Source organism: Lolium rigidum, chromosome 3, assembly GCF_022539505.1.
Source record: "Lolium rigidum isolate FL_2022 chromosome 3, APGP_CSIRO_Lrig_0.1, whole genome shotgun sequence".
NCBI lineage: Eukaryota > Viridiplantae > Streptophyta > Magnoliopsida > Poales > Poaceae > Lolium > Lolium rigidum.
In genome coordinates this window covers 343,589,747-343,610,381 of record NC_061510.1, presented here as the reverse complement: position 1 = coordinate 343,610,381, position 20,635 = coordinate 343,589,747, and the positions used below count along the sequence as shown (strand labels likewise).

Here is a 20,635-nt window from a genome sequence, read left to right as displayed (position 1 = left end):
CTATTATTGTTGTAAGAATTCCCATAAGAATTAGCATAACCGTTACCATTATTATAAGGATATGGCCTATAGTTATTACTAGAATTGTTCCGCTAAGCATTGTTGTTGAAATTATTATTTTTAATGAAGTTTACATCAACATGTTCTTTTTGGGCAACCAATGAAGCTAATGGAACATTACTAGGATCAACATTAGTCCTATCATTCGCAAGCATAGACATAATAGCATCAACCTTATCATTCAAGGAAGAGGATTCTTCAACGAATTTACCTTCTTACCTTGTGGAGCTCTTTCCGTGTGCCATTCAAAGTAATTAACCATCATATTATCAAGGAGCTTTGTTGCTTCACCAAGAGTGATGGACATAAAGGTACCTCCAGCAGCTGAATCCAATAAATTCCGCGAAGAAAAATTTAGTCCTCGCATAGAAGGTTTGGATGATCATCCAAGTAGTCACTCCATGGGTTGGGCAATTTTTAACCAAAGATTTCATTCTTTCCCAAGCTTGAGCAACATGTTAATTATCCAATTGTTTAAAATTCATTATGCTACTCCTCAAAGATATAATTTTAGCAGGGGGATAATATCTACCAATAAAAGCATCCTTGCATTTAGTCCAGGAATCAATACTATTCTTAGGCAGAGATAGCAACCAATCTTTAGCTCTTCCTCTTAATGAGAAAGGAAACAATTTTAATTTTATAATGTCACCATCTAAATCTTTATACTTTTGCATTTCACACAATTCAACAAAATTATTGAGATGGGCAGCAAGCATCATCGTAACTAACACTGTAAAATTGCTCTCGCATAACAAGATTAAGTAAAGCAGGTTTAATTTCAAAGAATTCTGCTGTAGTAGCAGGTGGAGCAATAGGTGTGCATAAGAAATCATTATTATTTGTGCTAGTGAAGTCACAAAACTTAGTATTTTCAGGGTTGGCCATTTTAGCAATAGTAAATAAAACAAACTAGATAAAGTAAATGCAAGTAAACTAATTTTTTTGTGTTATCGATATAGAGTGCAAGACAAGAATAAAGTAAAGCTAGCAACTAATTTTTTTGTGTTTTGATATAATGCAGCAAACAAAGTAGTAAATAAAATAAAGCAAGACAAAAACAAAGTAAAGAGATTGGGAAGTGGAGACTCCCTTGCACAGCGTGTCTTGATCTCCCCGCAACGGCGCTTTAAAATATGCTTGATGGCGTGTATTTCACACGTTCGTTGGGCAACCCCAAGAGGAAGGTATGATGCGCACAGCAGCAAGTTTTCCCTCGAAAGAAACCAAGGTTTATCGAACCAGGAGGAGCCAAGAAGCACGTTGAAGGTTGATGGCGGCGGGATGTAGTGCGGCGCAACACCGTAGATTCCGGCGCCAACGTGGAACCCGCACAACACAACCAAAGTACTTTGCCCCAACGAAACAAGCTGAGGTTGTCAATCTCACCGGCTTGCCGTAACAAAGGATTAACCGAATTGTGTGGAAGATGATTGTTTGCAGAGAAAACAATGAAACAAGTATTGCAACAGATTTGTATTTCAAGATTAAAGAATGGACCGGGTCCACAGCTCACTAGAGGTGTCTCTCCCATAAGATAAAAGCATGTTGGGTGAACAAATTACAGTCGGCAATTGACAAATAGAGAGGGCATAACAATGCACATACATGGCATGATAAGTATAGTGAGATTTAATTGGGCATTACGACAAAGTACATAGACCGCCATCCAACCGCATCTATGCCTAAAAGTCCACCTTCAAGTTATCGTCCGAACCCCTTCCAAGCATTAAGTTGCAAAGCAACGTACAATTGCATTAAGTATGGTGCGTAATGTAATCGACAACTACATCCTCGGACATAGCGCCAATGTTTTATCCCTAGTGGCAACAAAGACAAAGCACAACCTTAGAACTTTCGTCACCGTCCCGTGTGTCAATGCAGCATGAACCCACTATCGAGCATAAATACTCCCTCTTGGAGTTAAAAGCAAAAACTTGGCCAGAGCCTCTACTAGTAACGAGAGCATGCAAGATCATAAACAACACATATGTAATAACTTGATAATTAACATGACATGGTATTCTCTATCCATCGGATCCCGACAAACACAACATAGAGTATTACGTATAGATGATCTTGATCATGTTAGGCAGCTCACAAGATCCAACAATGAAGCACAATGAGGAGAAGACAACCATCTAGCTACCGCTATGGACCCATAGTCCAGGGGTGAACTACTCACTCATCACTCCGGAGGCGACCATGGCGGTGTAGAGTCCTCCGGGAGATGAATCCCCTCTCCGACAGGGTGCCGGAGGAGATCTCCGTAATCCCCCGAGATGGGATCGGCGGTGGCGGCGTCTCGGTAAGGTTTTCCGTATCGTGGTTTTTCGCCTCGTGGGTTTCGCGACGGAGGCTTTAAGTAGGCGGAAGGGCAGCAGTCGGGGGCCGACGAGGGGCCCACACCATGGGGCGGCGCGGCCCCCCTTGGCCGCGCCGCCTTGTGGTTTGGACACCTCGTGGCCCCACTTCGTATGCTCTTCGGTCTTCCGGAAGGTTCGTGGCGAAATAGGCCCCCGGGTCTTCGTTTCGTCCAATTCCGAGAATATTTTGTTACTAGGATTTCTGAAACCAAAAACAGCAGAAAACAGAATCGGCACTTCGGCATCTTGTTAATAGGTTAGTTCCAGAAAATGCACGAATATGACATAAAGTGTGCATAAAACATGTAGGTATCATCAATAATATGGCATAGAACATAAGAAATTATCGATACGTCGGAGAGGTATCAATAAGCATGTGGCAACAATTAGTGTTCTCATATGAGATTGAGGATATATGTCCAAAACTGAAACTTCCACCATGATTCATGGCTTTAGTTAGCGGCCCAATGTTCTTCTCTAACAATATGCATGCTCTAACCATTAAAGTGGTAGATCTCCCTTACTTCAGACAAGACGGACATGCATAGCAACTCACATGATATTCAACAAAGAGTAGTTGATGGCGTCCCCAGGAACATGGTTATCGCACAAAGAGCAACTTAATAAGAGATAAAGTGCATAAGTACATATTCAATACCACAATAGTTTTTAAGCTATAGGTCCCATGAGCTATATATTGTAAAGGCGAATGATGGAAATTTTAAAGGTAGCACTCAAGCAATTTACTTTGGAATGGCGGAGAAATACCATGTAGTAGGTAGGTATGGTGGACACAAATGGCATAGTGGTTGGCTCAAGGATTTTGGATGCATGAGAAGTATTCCCTCTCGATACAAGGCTTAGGCTAGCAAGGTTATTTGAAACAAACACAAGGATGAACCGGTGCAGCAAAACTCACATAAGAGACATATTGTAAACATTATAAGACTCTACACCGTCTTCCTTGTTGTTCAAAACTCAATACTAGAAATTATCTAGACTTTAGAGAGACCAAATATGCAAACCAAATTTAGCAAGCTCTAGGTGTTTCTTCATTAATAGGTGCAAAGTATATGATGCAAGAGCTTAAACATGAGCACAACAATTGCCAAGTATCAAATTATTCAAGACATTTTAGAATTACTACATGTAGCATTTCCCGATTCCAACCATATAACAATTTAACGAAGAAGATTCAACCTTCGCCATGAATACTATGAGTAAAGCCTAAGGACATACTTGTCCATATGCAACAGCGGAGCGTGTCTCTCTCCCACACAATGAATTCTAGGATCCATTTTATTCAAACAAAACAAAAACAAAAACAAACCGACGCTCCAAGTAAAGCACATAAGATGTGATGGAATAAAAATATAGTTTCAGGGGAGGAACCTGATAATGTTGTCGATGAAGAAGGGGATGCCTTGGGCATCCCCAAGCTTAGACGCTTGAGTCTTCTTAGAATATGCAGGGGTGAACCACCGGGGCATCCCCAAGCTTAGAGCTTTCACTCTCCTTGATCATATTGCATCATTCTCCTCTCTTGATCCTTGAAAACTTCCTCCACACCAAACTCGAAACAACTCATTAGAGGGTTAGTGCACAATAAAAATTAACATGTTCAGAGGTGACATAATCATTCTTAACACTTCTGGACATTGCATAAAGCTACTGGACATTAATGGATCAAAGAAATTCATCCGACATAGAAAAAGAGGCAATGCGAAATAAAAGGCAGAATCTGTCAAAACAGAACAGTCCGTAAAGATGGATTTTATCGAGGCACCAGACTTGCTCAAATGAAAATGCCCAAATTGAATGAAAGTTGCGTACGTATCTGAGGATCACGCACGTAAATTGGCATATTTTTCTGAGCTACCTACAGAGAGGCAGGTCGAAATTCGTGACAGCAAAGAAATGCATACTCGCGCAAGTAATCCAAATCTAGTATTCACTTTACTATCAAAGACTTTACTTGGCACATCAAAGCACAAAACTAAGATAAGGAGAGGTTGCTACAGTAGTAAACAACTTCCAAGACTCAAATATAAAAACAAAATACTGTAGTAAAAACATGGGTTGTCTCCCATAAGCGCTTTTCTTTAACGCCTTTCAGCTAGGCGCAGAAAGTGTATATCAAGTAACATCAAGAGACGAAGCATCAACATCATAATTTGTTCTAATAATAGAATCAAAAGGTAACTTCATTCTCTTTCTAGGGAAGTGTTCCATACCTTTCTTGAGAGGAAATTGATATTTAATATTACCTTCCTTCATATCAATGGTAGCACCAACAGTTCGAAGAAAAGGTCTTCCCAATATAATGGGACAAGATGCATTGCATTCAATATCCAAGACAACAAAATCAACGGGGACAAGGTTATTGTAACGGTAATGCGAACATTATCAACTCTCCCCCAAAGGTTTCTTTATAGCATTATCAACAAGATTAACATCCAAATAGCAATTCTTCAATGGTGGCAAGTCAAGCATATTATAAATTTTCTTAGGCATAACGGAAATACTTGCACCAAGATCACATAAAGCATTACAATCAAAGTTATTGACCTTCATCTTAATGATGGGCTCCCAACCATCTTCTAACTTTCTAGGAATAGAAGTTTCAAGTTTTAGTTTCTCTTCTCTAGCTTTTATGAGAGCATTTGTAATATGTTTTGTAAAGGCTAAATTTGTAGCACTAGCATTAGTTTTTGTAAGAACTTTATAACTTCAGAGATGTGGCAATCATCAAAATTCAAACCATTATGATCTACAGCAATGGGATCATCATCCCCAATGTTGGAAAAAATTTCAGCAGTTTTATCACAGGCAGTTTCAGCAGTTTTAGCAGTTTCAGGCAATTTTGCACGCTTTGTACTAGGAGTAGTAACATTGCCAACACCAATTATTTTACCATTGATAGTAGGAGGTGCAGCAACATGTGAATCATTAACATTACTAGTGGTGGTAATAGTCCAAACTTTAGCTACATTGTTCTCTTTAGCTAGTTTTTCATTTTCTTCTCTTTCCCACCTAGCATGCAATTCGGCCATCAATCTTATATTCTCATTAATTCTAACTTGGATGGCATTTGATGTAGTAACAATTTTATTTTCAATATCCTTATTAGGCATAACTTTTGATTTCAAAAGATCAACATCAGAGGCAAGACTATCAACCTTAGAAGCGAGAATATCAATTTTATTGAGCTTTTCCTCAACAGATTTGTTAAAAGCAGTTTGTGTACTAATAAATTCTTTAAGCATAGCTTCAAGTCCAGGGGGTGTGTTCCTATTATTGTTGTAAGAATTCCCATAAGAATTAGCATAACCATTACCATTATTATAAGGATATGGCCTATAGTTATTACTAGAATTGTTCCGATAAGCATTATTGTTGAAATTATTATTTTTAATGAAGTTTACATCAACATGTTCTTCTTGAGCAACCAATGAAGCTAACGGAACATTATTAGGATCAACATTAGTCCTATCATTCACAAGCATAGACATAATAGCATCAATCTTATCACTCAAGGAGGAGGTTTCTTTGACAGAATTTACCTTCTTACCTTGTGGAGCTCTTTCCGTGTGCCATTCAGAGTAATTAATCATCATATTATCAAGAAGCTTTGTTGCTTCACCAAGAGTGATGGACATAAAGGTACCTCCAGCAGCTGAATCCAATAGGTTCCGCGAAGAAAAGTTCAGTCCCGCATAAAAGGTTTGGATGATCATCCAAGTAGTCAGTCCATGGGTTGGGCAATTTTTAACCAAAGATTTCATTCTTTCCCAAGCTTGTGCAACATGCTCATTATCTAATTGTTTAAAATTCATTATGCTACTTCTCAAAGATATAATTTTAGCAGGGGGATAATATCTACCAATAAAAGCATCCTTGCATTTAGTCCATGAATCAATACTATTCTTAGGCGGAGACAACGAACTAATCTTTAGCTCTTCCTCTTAATGAGAAAGGAAACAATTTTAATTTTATAATGTCACCATCTACATCTTTATACTTTTGCATTTCACATAATTCAACAAAATTATTGAGATGGGCAGCTGCATCATCGGAACTAACACTGTGAAAATTGCTCTCGCATAACAAGATTCGAGAAAGCGAGGTTTAATTTCAAAGAATTCTGCTGTGGTAGCAGGTGGAGCAATAGGTGTGCATAAGAAATCATTATTATTTGTGGTTGTGAAGTCACACAACTTAGTATTTTCAGGAGTGGCCATTTTAGCAGTAGTAAATAAAGCAAACTAGATAAAGTAAATGCAAGTAACTAATTTTTTTGTGTTTTTAATATAGAGTGCAAAACAGTAAATAAAGTAAAGCTAGCAACTAATTTTTTTTTGTGTTTTGATATAATGCAGCAAACAAAGTAGTAAATAAAATAAAGCAAGACAAAAACAAAGTAAAGAGATTGGATTCTGGAAACTCCCCTTGCAGCGTGTCTTGATCTCCCCGGCAACGGCGCCAGAAAAAGAGCTTGATGGCGTGTAACTCACACGTTCATTGGGAACCCCAAGAGGAAGGTATGATGCGCACAGCAGCAAGTTTTCCCTCAGAAAGAAACCAAGGTTTATCGAACCAGGAGGAGCCAATAAGCATGTTGAAGGTTGATGGCGGCGGGATGTAGTGCGGCGCAACACTAGAGATTCCGGCGCCAACGTGGAACCTGCACAACACAACCAAAGTACTTTACCCCAACGAAACAGTGAGGTTGTCAATCTCACCGGCTTGCTGTAACAAAGGATTAGATGTATAGTGTGGATGATGATTGTTTACGTGAAAACAGTAGAACAAGTATTGCGAATAGATTGTATTCGATGTAAAAGAATGGACCGGGGTCCACAGTTCACTAGAGGTGTCTCTCCCATAAGATAGCATGTTGGGTGAACAAATTACAGTCGGACAATTGACAAATAGAGAGGGCATGACAATGCACATACATGATATGATGAATATTGTGAGATTTAATTGGGCATTACGACAAAGTACATAGACCGCTATCCAAGCATGCATCTATGCCTAAAAAGTCCACCTTCGAGTTATCATCCGAACCCCTTCCAGTATTAAGTTGCAAAACAACGGACAATTGCATTAAGTATGGTGCGTAATGTAATCAATAACTACATCCTCGGACATAGCATCAATGTTTTATCCCTAGTGGCAACAAGACATCCACAACCTTAGAACTTTCTCGTCACCGTCCCGGATTTAATGGAGGCATGAACCCACTATCGAGCATAAATACTCCCTCTTGGAGTTAAGAGCAAAAACTTGGCCAGAGCCTCTACTAATAACGGAGAGCATGCAAGATCATAAACAACACATAGGTAATAGATTGATAATCAAAATAACATAGTATTCTCTATCCATCGGATCCCGACAAACACAACATATAGAATTACGGATAGATGATCTTGATCATGTTAGGAAGCTCACAAGATCCGACAATGAAGCACATGAGGAGAAGACAACCATCTAGCTACTGCTATGGACCCATAGTCCAGGGGTGAACTACTCACTCATCACTCCGGAGGCGACCATGGCGGTGAAGAGTCCTCCGGGAGATGATTCCCCTCTCCGGTAGGGTGCCGGTGGTGATCTTCAGAATCCCCCGAGGTGGGATTGGCGGCGGCGGCGTCTCGCAAGGGTTTTCCGTATCGTGGCCCTCGTGCATCGGGGTTTCGCGACGAAGGCTTTAAGTAGGCGGAAGGGCAACGCGGGGGGCCACACGAGGGCCCCACACACCAGGGCCGCGCCGCCCTGCTGTGGCGGCGCCTCGTGGCCCCACTTCCTTTCCCCTTCGGACTTCTGGAAGCTTCGTGGAAAAATAGGCCCCTGGGCGTTGATTTCGTCCAATTCCGAGAATATTTCTTTACTAGGATTTCTGAAACCAAAAACAGCAGAAAACAGCAACTGACTCTTCGGCATCTTGTTAATAGGTTAGTGCCGGAAAATGCATAAATACGACATATAATGTGTATAAAACATGTAGATATCATCAATAATGTGGCATGAAACATAAGAAATTATCGATACGTCGGAGACGTATCAGTGCTCTTGTAGCCCTACGCAATTAGTGGTGTTCATCATCCAACAAGAGAGTGTAGAGTGGTTTTATTATGTGATCAATGTTGAGAGTGTCCACTAGTGAAAGTATGATCCCTAGGCCTTGTTTCTAAGTATCGAAACTCCGTTTATTTACTGTTCTGTTGCATGTTTACTCGCTGCCATATTTTATTCAGATTGCTATTACCACTCATATTCATCCATATCATTTGCATCTCACTATCTCTTCGCCGAACTAGTGCACCTATACATCTGACAAGTGTATTAGGTGTGTTGGGGACACAAGAGACTTCTTGTATCGTGATTGCAGGGTTGCTTGAGAGGGATATCTTTGACCTCTTCCTCCCCGAGTTCGATAAACCTTGGGTGATCCACTTAAGGGAAACTTGTTGCTGTTCTACAAACCTCTGCTCTTGGAGGCCCAACACTGTCTACAAGAATAGAAGCACCCGTAGACATCAATCGCCATGTCGAGCCCTCCAGGCGTCCTTGTCGTTCATCGACGCCAAGCACGCCGCCCGCAGCCCTGGGCAGTCCTCGGGGTCGTCGCTGCTGGCGATGAGCCGCTGCTGTCGCTCGTACTCCGCCGCAGCGCCACCCGCTCCGCTTCCTCCGGCTCCTCCTTCACCTCCGGCTTCGGGATGAGGAGGGCGCCGCCGCGCCTCTCTTGCTCGCCGCCGGCTGCCGCTGCCGCCACGCCTCGTGTTGACGGGCGTCGCCGGCTCCTCCTTCACCTCGCGTTTGGGGACGCTGTAGGGCGCCGAGCGGTAGGAGGAGGACGGCGTCGATCGGTCCGGAGGAAGAAGAGTTCGAGGAGGACGAGTACGTCGTCCTCCTCGGCTGCCATTGCGGTGGTCCTCCTCGAGGAGACGGTGGTGGTGACGGCGGCGTCTCCAACCTTGGAGCGCCGTTGCGGATGCCGCGGATGACGTTCTCGAGGGTGCGCCCCGGAACGCCCCAGAACAGGGCGCAGCCGTCCTTGTTCCAGCAGTTGGGCCCGCCGATGAGGCTGGTGGAGATGTGCATCTCGACGTCGTACTTGGCCTTGAAGTACGTCGCCCACCAGGCGTCGTTGTTGTTGGCCGCCCATGTCGGATCCGCCCGCTCCTCGGCGGTGAGTTGAGGCCGCCGGGCCTTGATGTCGTCCCTCCATTGGTCCGTGCCCGGCTTCGACGGCGGCGGGACGCCAATGCCGTTCACGGCCATCTTCCAGCCGCCGCTGCTTGGCAGCCGCATGTCCGGCGGGACTGGATATCGGGCGTGGTACAACGCCCACGCCTCCGCCGCGGTTAGGCCGCGCAGCCGAAGCCGTTCGTCGCGGCGATCCTGCGGGAGGATGAGGTCGACATTGTTAGGAGCGGCGAGGAGAAGATCTGGGAGGGGCGGCGGCGAAGAGAAGGTTTGGGAGCGGTGAGAGACGAACCGCAGGGCGTCTTAATGTACAACGGCGGCAGCGGGTGGTTGCACGCAATAACACCGACGCAGACGACCACGCGGCCATGCACGACGAGACGCGTCCCTGCATCGCCTGGGAAAACAGGGACGCCATTAACGTCGCTTGACCAAAGGTAGACGACGGGGTTTTAGCCTTCCAAACCGCTGACGCGTCGGGTCCACATCGCTTCGCCCTGCTTTTCGTTGTGTCCGGCGTGCCCGGTGCGTCCCTTGTGGGGTGGGGACGGGCTCGGGTCGCCGGACACCATATCGGGGTGCACCGGAGAAAAAACGGATTTGGGAGACGCGGATGGAACTATTTGTTGGTCCGGTGCGCCCCAAGTTGCTTTGAGGACGATTTGGAGGACTCGACCGAAATGCTATTAGGAAACAACAAATCGTATCCGGATGGAGTTCTTGTTTTTAGTTTGACATCGTACAGTTCAGAGTTGAGGTAGAACCGATCCTATACGATGCCAGAGTCCCGATCGGAAACAAAATATGTGCAGCCGAAGCCGATTACTAGTCTTTCTTTCTTTCCTGATTCCTGAGGGGAGAATCCTTCTACTTAAGCCTTCGGGGACCCGGGTCCTCTGCCTCCAGAAATCCGCCTCGCTAGGGTTTCCTCTGCTCCCAAATCCGCCGCCGATCCCCAACCTCACCAACCCACCATGGCGGCCGAGGACAAGAAGATGATCACGCTCAAGTCCTCGGACAATGAGGTGTTCGAGGTGGAGGAGGCGGTGGCGATGGAGTCGCAGACGATCCGCCACATGATCGAGGACGACTGCGCCGACAACGGGATCCCGCTCCCCAACGTCAACGCCAAGATCCTCTCCAAGGTCATCGAGTACTGCAGCAAGCACGTTCAGGCGGCCAAGCCCGCGGCGGCCGATGGCGCGGCGGACGGCGCCCCCGCCCCGGCCCCAGCCGAGGACCTCAAGAACTGGGACGCTGAGTTCGTCAAGGTCGACCAGGCCACGCTCTTCGACCTCATCCTCGCCGCCAACTACCTCAACATCAAGGGCCTTCTCGACCTCACCTGCCAGACCGTCGCCGACATGATCAAGGGCAAGACCCCCGAGGAGATCCGCAAGACGTTCAACATCAAGAACGACTTCACCCCCGAGGAGGAGGAGGAGATCCGCAGGGAGAACCAGTGGGCTTTCGAGTAATTCTGCACCCTGCAGCGTTTGCTCGTCGTTTCAACGCTTCTTTTATCTCCACATCGCCCCGGTGAAGCTGTAAACTTACATATCCAATTCAGTAGTTAGCTGGATCGAAAGAGTTGTAAAGTGACATCAATTTCGATCGATGGTGGTTGATAGTGCAATCATTCTCTCAGCACTTCATTCGTTTTGGTTTGTTTTAATTTTGTGTTGCCTATTCTTGATTCTTTTAGAATGGACCTTAATATTGAGAACAAGCAAGTGCGTATATGGTTAGCCTATCTCAGAGCGCTCCACGATACATCCCTGGCGCCTCCTACCCAGCAGTTCCCCCAAATCTCATTCTGAATAGGCGGGGTGCAGGTGGCGGCGATGGGGGTCGAAGCCTCGGAGGAGAAGGGAGATGCTGGCGGTGGAGGTCAAAGGAGAAGGGATCTGGGCGGCGCTCGCGAACGGAGGTTGGGGCAGGCACTGGTGGAGGTCGGAAAGATGGGAGATGGGGGAAGGCAGTGGTTCAGGTCGTAGATGGGTGGATGTGGGGGCATGCAGCGGTGGAGGTCGGAGGAGATATGAGGAGGGTGGCGCGGGATCCAGGAAGCTGTGGAGGAGGGCGGCAACAACGACGAGGAGGTGGGAGGAGAGCGGCGACGGTGGAGGTGAGTGGAGTAGACGAGTGGGAAAAATTTATGCGGCCTCACCACTTTCTTTCCCTCGCCGACGTTCATCACAGCGAGCAGAGGCGATGACTACCTTGGATTATTAAGGTGAGTTTCCTTCTCTGATGCATTTCCACTTTATGCTTTATGTGATTTCATAATGAATTTTGGGTCCATGCTTACGTTATACCAATGGCACACCATTTTATCATGCAAATGAACAGGTTATACTATCCTATAGGTGAGTTGATGATTAATTACGAGAACAACGATAAATATGATGCACCTGTTTTTTCTAATAATGATGGTTGTATATAGTTTCATGTTTTTTCTTGCTATGGTAAATTCTGGGCTGTGATTTCTTTGTCGCATGAAGATATTAGAAAATTCTGAAGCGCCTTTCCCTTTTGTTTTTGCAATAGTTTGTTGGAGGCTCATGAGCGACAATGCTAGCGAGGCTGCTCAAGAAACATATTTGGTTGCTACGATTCGTAAAATTTGATGGGTATATTAGGTTACACTTAGATCTGGATGTACTAATTTATCTTTTTTTGTCTATCTTTATTTACACTGGCTCATACTTCTTTATAGATATGAAACTATTTACTCTTGTGTTATCTGATCTGAAAATCTTCCCTTGATATGCGGGTTTACTACTATTTTACATTTTGGGTTCATTCTGATCCAACCAAACTGACCAAATGGATTTGACGTGTTATTCATGTCAGGTTAGTGTGTGTCTTTATTTGTGGCAAACTACAAATAACCGAATTGTATAAATAGAGTCCTACCTGATAGCCTTATTTCTCATGTCGCTCAAGACTGCTGTTATTTTATTTTGGCTGCAGTAAAGTGTTCGTAATTTCAACCACTATTTTTTTTGCATTATCTACTAATAACTTTTCTTGTAGGATATTATTAAAAATAATCAATTTACAAATGGATTAGTGGTTTACTGCAAGGCAATAATCCCTAAACTGAAATCACCTTGGCTGGAAAGCTTAATAACTTTTCTTGTTATCTTCTTCACTAACATGTGCTCTAGGAGATAAGGAGTTTCTTATTTACTATTCTGGCATTCTGAGAAGTTGTTCCATGGGAAGAAGGAGCTCCAGTTTCATGATGCATACGAAGAGATTATCCACCAGGTATATTTCACTTGCGCGAGGAGCTCCATTTGATGAAACAGGTTAGGCATCATCCACCATGTATATTTTGCTTCTGCATAAGCTTCAACCAATTTTATCTACAATTGTCTTTATTTTTGTCTCCAATATATATTATTTGCTGGCTACGAAGTACCAGTTGATATATCACTTGTATTACTTTCCGGATTGTCAGGCTGCCAAATCCACATTTCTCGCTCTACGGACATGTGCATCATCCGCCATGTATATTTTGCTTCTGCATAAGCTTCCATCAGTTTAATCTACATTGGTCTCCATTTTCTCACAAGATATTTTTCTCCCAACTTACACATTTCCTCTCTCCAATTTAGTTTATCTGTTGGTTACGAAGTACCAGCTGATATATCACTTGTATTACTTTCCAGATCATCTGACAGGCTGCCGAATCTACGCTTTTTTTCTCTAGGGCGTCTGTTCAGCCACAATGGACTTTGATTGTTGAATACTCAAAAACTTCTTGCATTCATCAGAGCCTGAGCTCCAAAAAAGAGAGGTAATCACACATATCATACCTTGTCGATATCATTATTTTATGAAAACACAAAGTTAGTGGTAATGTTTGATGTGTGAGTGCATTTCCTAATACTTTTCATTGAATTAATCATTCTTTGATGTGCTTTATGCTATTTGGTTGTTCTTTCTCCAAACAAAATAGATAAAAATGTCTATCTTGGAGGCAGAAAGTTATTTGAGAATGTCTTTTTGGGAGCACCTATTTGGTGAAAAAGGTCTGTGCTTTGTTTCTCCACTCTTACAGTCTTATATACAGTTTAATTCATCCTCGAAATAATTCGTCATGGCTCATTTGTACACACTACCATACTACTTTTAGTTTCTGAAAAAATACTCTCTTGTTGTTTAAACGCTTTAGTGATCATCTTAATATCAATTACTGCTGATAAGCTGCTGTGCAAATAATCAATAACTTCACCTGTTATGGTAAGTTCGCTGGTCCCAGATATTCCTAAAACTGTAAATCATTTGTTTGGTTGATGTAGATTTTACTTTTTGTTAATTGTCCGTATTGATAATTGTCATAGAATTGTTGAACTTTCTTCCAAAACTAAATTATTATCTCTTCTGAAGTTCAAGGTTTACCGATGATGGCTCTTTTTGAAGTGACACCCGTGCGTCTGGAGGTCTGCTCTTGTCAGTATAATTGCTCAAGCTCTTCGCCAAGTGTGTCTTGCTTTTGTAGCTATTTTCAATTTATGTTGCAAAATGCTGCAAAATGTAAACATGGACATATTCTTTTGTAATACGTTCTGGTTTCTTCGCGCTCCATAATTTCATGATATGTCTTCCAGAGATTATTTTTAGTTTTGTGTGAACCTAAGCACAGCGAAGGTTCACAATTCAGCAATGGCCGGTAGTAAGATAAACATGAATACAAGCTGAGCAGTTGATCCATATTTGCCACTAGGAAGCTGATCCATACTTATCAATACACGTTGTGATTGGATTGCACAACAACGGTGAGGAGGCGCCCCAGGGGGCGTCCCAACCACTAGTCATTTAAGAATTGCATACACGTATGACCTTGATCAGCATGGTGCTAACCACAGATTTTAGAAGATATTTTGCTCCGTGAGGTTTGGTACTAAATCATGTTTAAATACATTCAAATTTAGACAAAATTTTAACATCTATTTATGGACAGAGGTAGTATGTGAAATTGCATATACATATGACCTTTTATATATTTGATGGAAACAAGCTCGCCAGAATCAAGACTCAAGAGCAGACGGAGAGAGAAAATTCCTGCTAGCTAGGAGAAATGACGCTGAGCACCGGCTCACTGGCAGGCCTTTTCGTTGGACCCGCAGGTTGCAACCCAACCCTCCTCTCTTTCATCTCTCTACTTTCTCTGGAGTCTAGGGTTCACCTCGGCCGCCTCAACTCCTCCCGCTTCGGCAGCTCCCTTCGTAAGATCGCCGTCGGGACCCGCATTTTTGCCGTCCTCACGAATCCTGGCGTCTTCGGCGATTTTTTTTTAAGTAATACGAATTTTTTATTTAATTCTAGGAGTAGCGCGTGATTTCAAAAAAGTGCGTGATCTTGTCGGTCAGCTAATGACCGATCGGTCAGTAGCGCTGCTGCGCCCTGTCAAGTGACATAACTAGTTGGTCGATAGCTGACCAATTGGCCAGCTACCGACCGATCGGCCAGCTACTATCCGACCAGTGCATGAATTTAGTTTAGGTTTATTACGAGTGATATCTCCTGGCACTTCTTCCCCATTATTTTCCCGTCACCGCTTTCCCGCCATATCTTCTCCCTCTCCCGTTCACACCGCCGTGTTTCCCTCCCGCCCTTGCCGCCACCCTTCCCACCACTTCTTCCTGCCACTCCTTCCCGCCACCATCTCCCGCCAAATTTATCCCGCCACCATCTCCCGCTATATTTTCCCGCCACGCTCTCGAATTTTTCCCTATAAAAGCATGCATCAACACTCATCGCTACACAAGTGCTTCTATCTCTCTCTTTTTTCTGTTGGCTCACCCTTAGCCATCATGAGTGTGCCGTGCTCTGACCAGGAGTTTAGGCCGGTGAAGGCGATTATGAATGTGATTTAATGAAATTTTCCCTATTTATGAATGTGATTTAATGAAATTTTTCATGTGTGTGAGCTATGAGCATGATCCACCTCGTAGTTCAGCTTCGTCGTCCACCACGACGCCAAGGAAGCCGCAATCCTCGAGGCCATCATGGCGAGGTCCCTCCAGGACCTCGTCCCCGCCGACAACGCCATGCCCCTCGACCAGGCCTGCGCCTGGTCGAGGGAGCAGTGGGAGAAGGAGGAGGCGGAGCGGCAAGCTCGGCTCCTCGAGCAGGCCGCTCGCTACCGCCGGCCTGCGACTCCTCCATCTGGTACCCCCGTCCCCGTCATCGACCTCGAGACGGAGTCCGACGACGAGTGGTACAAGCCCTCGCCGTCCCCGCCGCGCAACGGTGGCCGGTGGGGAGACCCCGGCCAGGGCACCAGCAGCTAGGCTGCGTCGGCGCCGCCGCGTTTCGACTCCGACGACTCCGACGATGATGGCGGCGACGGCGACAAGGACTACACGGTGTTCTACCGCCATTTCGACATGTAGAGCGCCGTGTTTTAATATTTAAAGTTGTATTCCCCCGGCCGAATTCGAAATATATATTCGAATTGGTTCTCTATGTATGAACTTCGCCCTCTATATAGTAAATATTATTAAATTTAGTCAAAATTCAATCGTTTTTAGCGGTATTTCGTCAAGCTTTCGTTTTTCAAATGTAGATCGCCGTCTTAGATCGCGGCTGGGAAACTGGTCCTCCCCACGCCATTTTTACGTCCAATCCGAACAAAATTTACCCCGGATTTTGGCGTGGGGAGGCCAAACGAGTGGAGATGCTCTAATCTGGAAACAACAAATCGTATCCGGATGGAGTTCCTGTTTTTAGTTTGACATCGTACGCTTCAGAGTTCAGATAGAACCGATCCTACGATGCTAGAGTCCCGATGGGAAACAAAATATCTGCAGCCGAAGCCGATTACTAGTCTTTCTTTCTTTCCTGAGGGGAAAATCCTTCTACTTAAGCCTTGGGGGACCCGGGTCCTCTGCCTACAGAAATCAGAAGTGTCTCTCGTCCGCAGCCGCCTCGCTAGGGTTTCCTCTGTTCCCAAATCCGCCGCCGAACCCCAACCTCACCAACCCACCCATGGCGGCCGAGGACAAGAAGATGATCACGCTCAAGTCCTCGGACAACGAGCAGTTCGAGGTGGAGGAGGCGGTCGCGATGGAGTCGCAGACGATCCGCCACATGATCGAGGACGACTGCGCCGACAACGGGATCCCGCTCCCTAACGTCAACGCCAAGATCCTCTCCAAGGTCATCGAGTACTGCAGCAAGCACGTCCAGGCGGCCAAGCCCGCGGCGGCCGATGGCGCGGCCGACGGCGCCCCCGCCCCGGCCCCCGCCGAGGACCTCAAGAACTGGGACGCCGAGTTCGTCAAGGTCGACCAGGCCACCCTCTTCGACCTCATCCTCGCCGCCAACTACCTCAACATCAAGGGCCTGCTCGACCTCACCTGCCAGACCGTCGCCGACATGATCAAGGGCAAGACACCCGAGGAGATCCGCAAGACCTTCAACATCAAGAACGACTTCACCGCCGAGGAGGAGGAGGAGATCCGCAGGGAGAACCAGTGGGCCTTCGAGTAAATCTGCACCCTGCCGCGTTTGCTCGTCGTTTCAGCGCTGCTTTTAATTAATGTCGTAATTAGTAGTATCTTAGAGTCGAGCTCGGGTTCGTGAACATCCTCAGTGGTTGCTTATGTCTGCAAGAAAACCTATCTATCTATCTTATCAATCGTTGGTTCTGTTGTCATCGCTTGTGCACAACCTAGTTTATATATCGTCAACTGCTATCTATCGTTTGTTCAGTGGTCATCGCTTGTGCACAACCTAGTTTATATGTATCGTCAACTGCTATCTAACGTTGGTCAGTAGTCATCGCCTGTGCACAACCAAGTTCATATCGATTTTGCAGATTTATTTACACAGTTCCTGTGCAATTTAACTAAGAACCAACGCACTTCAACCCATGCTGGCCTCCAAAGCTAATGCTAATCATCACGCTTGTAACTTTTTGTACCACTTCAACAACCGATTCATGGATACTCCTGGTTTAACAGAACAGACTTCTAGCAAGATAGTTAATCTGCTAAAATAGCTTGCGCTCTACGATCTGTCTTGACATCAACACTAGTTGTTTAACACCATATCTAGATTTGTTTAGCGCAGATATTATGTGCTGGTTAATGATCTGGATAACAGACTGCTAGCAAGATAGTTTAATCTGCTATGGCAGCTTCAGACATTATCCTACGCTAGTTGTTTGATTGGTAGGAATATATCCCATAGGTACTACTAATCCTATAAGAATATTGTTGTGCAAATCCTAATAGAAAAAAGCATTAGGTCATGCCTCATTGAAAATTCCTTCGGTACAATCAAAGAGAACTCATCTTCTCTTAGGATTCAGCTAGGCATCCCAATCCTGTGATTTTCCTATTCCTATGTTTTTCCCATCTTATGAATCAAAGGATCCCTAATTTTTATCACTTCCTCCACCGAATGATTGATACTCATGGTTTAACAGAACAGACTGCTAGCAAAGATAGTTAATCTTTTAAGACAGTTTGTGCTCTACAATCTGTAAACACAATATCTAGATTTGTTTAGCGCATATATGATGTGCGGGTAAAGATCTGGATAACAGACTGCTAGCAAAGATAGTTTAATCTGCTAAGACTGCTTCTGCTATACAATATGTACTGACATCAACAGTAGTTGCTTAACACCATCTGATTTGCTTAGCCGGTAAGGATCTAGAGAACAGACTGCTAGCAAGATAGTTTATCTGCTGCCAAGATACCTTCAGACCACTCTGCCCCTGCAGAACTCTCCTCGACATGGTCTTCTCTTCTGCCACAGTAACAGCTTATGTCAATCTGTATTGACATCATGGCTTGCCAGAATAACCTCAATGGTTTTACACACATGTTTCTTCACAGCTTACCTTTTTTCTTGTTTTACATTCACATATTTTTGTGTGGGTTCCTGGGGTTTGTTTAGCATAGATTTATGCCAGGTGTATATTATTGCGGAGTAATGTGTAATGCTGGCGTAAATCTATGCTACACAAACCCCAGGAACCTACAGAATAACCTCAATGTTTTGCATTCACATATTATTGCGGAGTAATGTGTAATGCTGGACTGTCTTGTCGCTGCATAAAAATAGATGCGAACTGACAACAATTTCGATAGGTGCTCCATCTTTTCTGTTCCAAATTTGGGTTGCCTATTCTAGATGTTTTGGAAGGCTGCACTTGACAATTTCATTCAGTACCTTCCATACTCAACTTGCATATATCCTTGATGCATTGTGCTACTAGTATTCCCTGCCGACTTCAGAAAGGTTGCCCGGGAGTTCTTGTAGATGGATGCAAATCATCTGTACCGCTCTTGTGGGTAGCAGTTGTTGCTGTTTATTTTCGTGCTGGTTCGCTAGTTTCAGTCTGAATGAATCTGTTATGAGGAGCTATCTTGGTATGTTAGTTGGACGCACTGTGTCACGTAAAGCAGTTTCGTATTCCCTATCATCTCCTATTGCTTACTATTTTTTTCTGCGTAGATATGTGGGAGTAATTAGGAAACAAAGATCTAGATGTACCTGTTTTGGTGGGACATTGTAAGCTTCAGAGTTCAGATAGAACCCATTCTACGATTCTAGAGTAGTCCTGACGGGAAACAAAATATCGGCGGCTGATTGCTAGTGTTTTTTTTTTTTTGAGGGCAAAAACTTTCTACTTAAGCCTTCGGCGACACCGGGTCATTGCCTCTACTTTCTTCTCAGCCGCTCCCTTCTCGCTCACTAGGGTTTCTGTCCTCCCAAATCTACCCTTGGCCGATTGCTGGTGTTTTTTTTCCTGAGGGAAAAACTTTCTACTTAAGCGTTCGGTGACATTGGGTCATTGCCTCCAGACGCCTCTCTCTTCTGCAGCCGCCCCCTTCTCGTTCGCTAGGGTTTCCTCTCGTCCCAAATCTACCCCTGATCCCCAACCTCCACCCACCCATGGCGGCCGAGGACCCAAAGAAGATGATCACGCTCAAGTCCAACGACGGGGAGGAGTTCGAGGTGGAGGAGGCGGTGGCGATGGGGTCGCAGACGATCCGCCACATGATCGAGGACGACTGCGCCGACAACGGGATCCCGCTCCCCAACGTGAACTCCAAGATCCTCTCCAAGGTAATTGAGTATTGCAAAAAGCACGTCCAGCTGGCGGCCAAGCCCGTGGCCGATGGCGCTTCTGCCCTGTCCTCCACGGAGGACATCAAGAATTGGGAGGCCGAGTTCGTCAACGTCGACAAGGCCACCCTCTTTGACCTTAGCCTCGCCGCCAACTACCTCAACATCAAGGGGCTGCTGGACCTCACCTGCCAGACCATCGCCGACATGATCAAGGGCATGACTCCGGAGGAGATCCGCAAGACCTTCAACATCAAGAACGACTTCACCGCTGAGGAGGAAGAGGCGGTCCGCAGGGAGAACCAGTGGGCCTTTGAGTAAATCTACAACCTGCCGTGTTGCTCGTCGTTTCCGTATTTGAATGCTACTTTTTAATGTCATAATTAGTGTCTTTGAGTCGAGGTCTGCTTTGTGAACATCCTCAGTGGTTGCTTATGTGTGCAAGAAGAAAAACTATCTATCTATCTATCTATCGTTGGTCAGTGGTCATCGCTTGTGCTGCATAACCGAGTTCATATCGTCAACTGAAATTGATTTTGCAGCTTTATTTATGCAGTCCTGTGCCATTTTAACCAAGAACCAAGGCACTTCAACCCTGCTGGCCTCCAAAGCTAACACTAATCATATACTCATAGTTTAACACAACAGAATGCTAGCAAGTTAATCTGCTAAGACAGCTTTTGCTCTACAATCTGTATTTACATCAATAGTAGTTGTTTAACACCATATCAGATTAACATGTGGTTAAGGATCTGGAGAACAGACTGCTAGAAAGATAGTTTAATCTGATGCTAAGATAGCTTGAGAGCACTCTGCCCCCTGCACTACTTGGTTCCACATGGTCTTCTCTTCAGCCACAGCAACAGCTTGCCTGGCAATCTGTATTGACCATC

At 44.8% G+C, this 20,635-nt stretch overlaps 3 protein-coding genes across 3 annotated transcripts; all 3 read left to right on the top strand.

The window, feature by feature from the left end:
• Nucleotides 1–10,615: 10,615 nt before the first annotated feature.
• On the top strand, nt 10,616–11,316 carry LOC124700181 (SKP1-like protein 1). The gene has a single exon (XM_047232348.1). It carries the CDS (start codon nt 10,616–10,618, stop codon nt 11,117–11,119), a length of 504 nt encoding a protein of 167 aa, XP_047088304.1. The 3' UTR covers nt 11,120–11,316.
• Nucleotides 11,317–16,611: 5,295 nt separating this feature from the next.
• Nucleotides 16,612–17,378, top strand: LOC124703973 (SKP1-like protein 1). The gene has a single exon (XM_047236207.1). The coding sequence runs from the start codon at nt 16,647–16,649 to the stop codon at nt 17,148–17,150; it is 504 nt and encodes a 167-aa protein (XP_047092163.1). The 5' UTR covers nt 16,612–16,646; the 3' UTR covers nt 17,151–17,378.
• Nucleotides 17,379–19,568: 2,190 nt separating this feature from the next.
• LOC124703972 (SKP1-like protein 1) lies at nt 19,569–20,063 on the top strand. The gene has a single exon (XM_047236206.1). It carries the CDS (start codon nt 19,569–19,571, stop codon nt 20,061–20,063), a length of 495 nt encoding a protein of 164 aa, XP_047092162.1.
• The last annotated feature ends 572 nt before the right edge of the window (nt 20,064–20,635 follow it).